The 5,000-nt window shown below is 40.6% G+C and overlaps 1 protein-coding gene across 1 annotated transcript in view; it reads right to left on the bottom strand.

Annotated features, from left to right (window-relative positions):
* Positions 1 to 5,000, bottom strand: part of pik3cg (phosphatidylinositol-4,5-bisphosphate 3-kinase, catalytic subunit gamma) — a 31,180-nt gene that overhangs the window by 18,382 nt on the left and 7,798 nt on the right. Inside the window, exons 9-13 of the mRNA XM_071545062.1 lie at positions 4,368 to 4,475; positions 3,460 to 3,556; positions 2,573 to 2,999; positions 1,364 to 1,462; positions 748 to 883 (exon numbers count right to left, since the gene is read on the bottom strand). Of these exons, the coding sequence (XP_071401163.1) occupies positions 748 to 883; positions 1,364 to 1,462; positions 2,573 to 2,999; positions 3,460 to 3,556; positions 4,368 to 4,475 (867 nt within the window). The remainder of the gene's footprint in view (positions 1 to 747; positions 884 to 1,363; positions 1,463 to 2,572; positions 3,000 to 3,459; positions 3,557 to 4,367; positions 4,476 to 5,000) is intronic.

Here is a 5,000-nt window from a genome sequence, read left to right as displayed (position 1 = left end):
TAAAAAGGGATAATCGTCTAATAGGTGGAAATCCCAGATCAGGATCGCCACCAAAATCTAATCAATTGCTTCTTAGCCCAACGTGTATCTGTCCACCAAATTTCATGGAAATCCGTTCATACGTTTTTGAGATATCCTGCTGACAGACAGACAAACTAACCGGGGCAAAAACAGCCTTCTTGGTAGAGGTAAAAATAACTGAGGAGTGTTTTTATTCAGAAGACAATGAACATGTTTTGACTAGACTGGGATAGACTAGACTAGAATAGAATAAACTAGAATAGAATAGACCTGAATAGAATAGACTAGAATAGAATAGAACAGACTAGAATAGACTAGAATAGAATAAACTAGAATAGAATAGAATAGAATAGAATAGAATAGAACAGACTAGAATAGACTAGACTAGATAGAATAGAATAGAATAGAACAGACTAGAATAGAATAGAACAAACTAGAATAGAATAGACCTGAATAGAATAGACTAGAATAGAATAGAACAGACTAGAATAGACTAGACTAGAATAGAATAAACTAGAATAGAATAGACTAGAATAGAATAGAATAGAATAGAATAGAACAGACTAGAATAGACTACTCTAGAATAGAATAGAATCGAATAGAATAGAACAGAATAGAACAGAACAGAACAGAATAGAATAGAACAGAACAGAACAGAACAGAATAGAATAGAATAGAACAGAACAGAATAGAATAGAACAGAATAGAGCAGGTCTGTGGTTCCACCTGTACGAGCTGCAGCAGGTATCGCAGCACATCATCGTCTCCCAGAGTCTCCAGCTTCCTGACGGCCATGGAGCGGACCTGAGCGTCTGAGTAGTGGCAGTCCAGCAGCTGCATGGCCAGGCCGACATCCAGACCGCTGTGGGGGAAGACACGGGGACAGGTGACGGGACGGACAGCAGGACAGAGGGCAGAGACAGAGAGGACACATATCGCTGTGGAAAACCGGCTGTTATCACCCCCCCTTCGTCCTTTATAGCGCTGGGCGATATGGTTGAAATCAATATCATGAAAATCATAAGAATTTTTCTCAATATCAATATATATCACAATATGGTTCATGTATGCAAAATCATGTTAAATAATCAAATTAATGTTCATCTCATTGAACTGAATGGTGATGTTAGATGTGATGTCAAACAAAACAGAAATTTTCAAATAATATTCCTACCATACCTCATTTTATCAGAGTTTTTAAGTAAAATTTGCTTGTCATCATCAATTCAGACAGCAGAAATGTGTGTCACAATATCAAAATATCTTCATATGATCAAGATACGATTCCACTGAAAGACGATAAACGATAATATTGAGTTATCGCCCAGCCCTAGTCCTTTACCTGCTGTCCCAGGCGCTGCTGCGCTCCAACAGGCGGTGTGTGATCAAAACGTCTTCCTGCTTCCCCCAGCGGACTGAGCCCAGCAGCTTGGGATAGGCCCTGAGCACAGGAAGACATGAAGAGTTTGGTTCCAAAACCAGATATCCACCGTTATATAATAAATAACAGCTATATAGCACTTTGCAGAGCACTTTTCTTCACAAAGTTGCTGTAAAATAAAAGGGAAATAAAACAAACTTAGCTCCTCAATGGGTGGAGCAAGTCACTCATGTTAAAAATGTAAGCATTTCTGTCCAGCAGGGACAAAGTTTGAGAACAGGCAAAGACCAAAGACTGAATATAAGCAAGGTATTTAGATGTTACCGTCTCAAAAAGCTATAGTTATACATTTGATCGCTTACCACATAGCCTGGAGATTCATGTCATTTATTAATATTAATTGTATTAGCTTACTAAATACTATTATGTAACTATATTTCAGTGATTGCATTTTCTTTATTGTAATTACTTTAAATGAATTCTCAGTGATTGTAACTTCATTGGTATAACATCGGTGAGGTTTTGACATAAGCTCATCTTGGGCTTTTTACCTCACCAGCACAATTAATTTTTCTCTTATTTTTTATTATTATTACTTATTATGTAGATATATATTTCTTGTTTGTTATCTGTTTTTAATATGTGTAACATTTCAAGCTTGGTGGTGTTAATTTTCACTAAGTACAAAGAAAAAAGTCAAATCCTACACAGGGCACATGATTAGACATCAGCAACATTACCTTCATTTGCCCTAACAAGTAACTGGGTAAAAACATAATGAACACTTATTCAGTCAACCACCTGATACACTAAAAACAAGATAAAGAAAACACAGTACAATGAGCCTCAGTTTCAGCCAGACTCAACAGGCAGCTGCTTTCAGTAGACTTTCATTCCAAAATTAGATCTCTACCTTTGGAAAATATGATACCTACTCTTACAAAATGATTGCTGGTATGAAAGTTAAACCAAATATGAGTTCCTTTTATAGTTGGGAGCCATCTTATGAGCTTTGCTTATAAAAAAAGATGTTTCTGAGGATAGAATCATTTTAGAATAATCATTTTGTTCAAATATTGTCTGGTGTGTTTCAGGTGGTCAAGTGCTTGTGAATTATTTTAGCGTTTTGGAATGAAAGCCTTTGTATTTTACCGTTCACGTTAGCCGTACCTGGGATGGCGCATACACTCGTGCCTGAAGTGCCAGAGCAGCTCTTTGTCCTCGGGGCTGAGCGGGTGCAGGGGATCCGTCGCCACGATGGCCTCAAACTGCTTCCTCAGGTGGTTCGGCATCTCCCTCTGGCCTCGCTCCCCGCCCTCGGCCTCCTCCGCCGCCCCGGGGTCCCGCCCCACCTCCCGGCTCTTGGGCAGCACCACCGGGTAGCAGTACTTGTCCAGTAAAATGGCGACGGCCATGGACGAGGCCTTGTCCGGGTTGGTGGCCGAGGTGAGCTTGTCGGCGTTGACGCTGCTGCTGTTCTCCTCGCTCTTCTCCGGCATTTTCCACATGTGGAGGATGAACTCGCCCTGGCGGAGCAGAGAGCGATGGTCGACCAGCAGCAGGTTGACGTAGTACAGAAGACGACTCTTGGTCTTCGCTGATGGAGAGGAAGAAAGACGGATGAATGAGCCTCACTTTGTTGACTGTCAACATTACAAGAAACCAGTAGTGAGGAGTGCAAGGGAAAATGAAGACACAATCAAACAGCAGTAAACACTCAGTAACAAATATGTCACCTTGTTTTGAGCTGTATAGTTCCCCTTTGGGCCAACTCATGTGACTTGGTGAGATGCATAATTTCCCCAAGTTTTGTCAAAATCAGATCAGCAGCATCTGAGACATTGTGTGTGACATTGTGCGCCCCAACCTTGACCAATCAGTGTCATTTTGAAAATGCCGGAACAGAAAAATTACACGAATCATTGCCCAAAGTTTTGTCAAAATCCGGGACAGGATGGTGCAGGACGGACGGACAGACCGGGGACGATCCATAGTCCCTCCTCTGCTTTCATTGTGGGGAACAACAAAGGTAACAGGACTCTTTTCTTTGACCTCACCATCATGACTGCCACTTCCTCCTCCACTTCCTGTGTTGTCCTGGTAGGCGGAGCTTCCCTTGGAGTTTGGGGTCTGGACTGGCTTCCCGCAGGACACCTGGGAGAATAGAACAGAATAGTATAGAATATAATAAAGTAGAAAGACCAGTTCATACCAGTTTACTGAGCATCCTTCAACATCTCCATGATATCAGAGCGTGAGGAACATCTCATCCTACTGCCAAAATCTGTTTTCTGCTGAATACATATATATGTTTGGAGAGTGGTTATGAAAAACATGCCGCCATGTTGGAAGAGTGACAACAAAAAGAAAGACTGCAACATTATCACTTCTTCCTCACTTGTCTTTTCCCCCGTTTACGTGTCCCTCCTAAGTTGTAACCACTGGTAACAAGTTTTCAAGACAGGCCTCTGTTTGCTTTCATCTATTAAAGGACACTTTTTTGGTAAATTTTTGGTAATATATTTTTTTAAGGTTATTTTTGGGGCATTTTTGCCTTTATTAGACAGTACAAAGTACAGCAACACAGGGAAGATTGGGAGAGAGAGGGGGATTTTTTTTTTTTATTATTATTAATGACTGTTTTCATTGCCGACTAATGTATCTATCATTTTTTTAATTAATCAATTAATCATTTAATCTATAAAATGTCAAAAATAATAACAAATGCCCATCGCAAGTTACCAAAGTGATTCTTAAAACTGCTTACTTAGACTAACCAGCAGCCAAAAAAAGCCAAAGTATTAATTTTATAATGATATGAAATGGAGAAAAGCAGAAGCAAAAATCTTAGCATTTGTGAAGCTGCAACCAGAAATTGTTAAATTTTTACCTGATAAATGACTATAATCGATTAATTTTCTGTCGATCGACTGGTTCATTGTCCCGTGAGCGACAGTGAGCTCACCTGCAGGTTGAGGCGCGCACCCTTGGGCAGGTCCCTGATCCGGATGTTGAACTCCAGCCAGCAGTTCCACAGAACTTCTTCGCTGAAGGGCTTGGAGGAGGTTCTCTCCTGAAACGGGACAGAGAGAGACAGGCTTCACCTCTGCAGTCCAACAACGTCTGGAGGGTTTCATTACACTCATGTATCCTTCTTTTTTCTCTCTTTCTTTTCTTTTCTGTCTTGCTCTCTCTCTCACCCGCTTTCACACTCATACATATTTTTTCCTTCATTGTATTATTTTTTTTTTTTTTTGGGGGGGGGGGGGGGTATTTTTCCTTGGTATGGTCCTCTACTATTTTACAGACTTTTTGAATGTGTCTTGATTGCTACCATTTGATTGGTTGCAGTACTTTTAAACTGTGACTCTAAGCCAATGACACTAAAGGCTTTTTAAACTTCCCTCCTCACTGGATGTAGAGCGCCTTGGACTTTGTGTTCACAGCTCAAGAGTTTACTGTTTTCTCACTGGAGGTTTTCAGTCTCAGAGTTAGTATCTCACTTTTCTAGCGCTGGTTTTGAAAAATAAATGCTTCCCGAAATTCACTGGTGTTACGGATAGTCATGGTCCTCAGTTCTGATTGGAGTCACGTTTTG

This window comes from Centroberyx affinis, unplaced genomic scaffold, assembly GCF_046629955.1.
Source record: "Centroberyx affinis isolate AG114_WGS23_722 - 3 ecotype Tasmania unplaced genomic scaffold, CSIRO-AGI_Caff_v1 ptg004760l_1, whole genome shotgun sequence".
Taxonomy (NCBI): domain Eukaryota; kingdom Metazoa; phylum Chordata; class Actinopteri; order Beryciformes; family Berycidae; genus Centroberyx; species Centroberyx affinis.
This window is presented reverse-complemented; position numbering and strand designations above follow the sequence as displayed.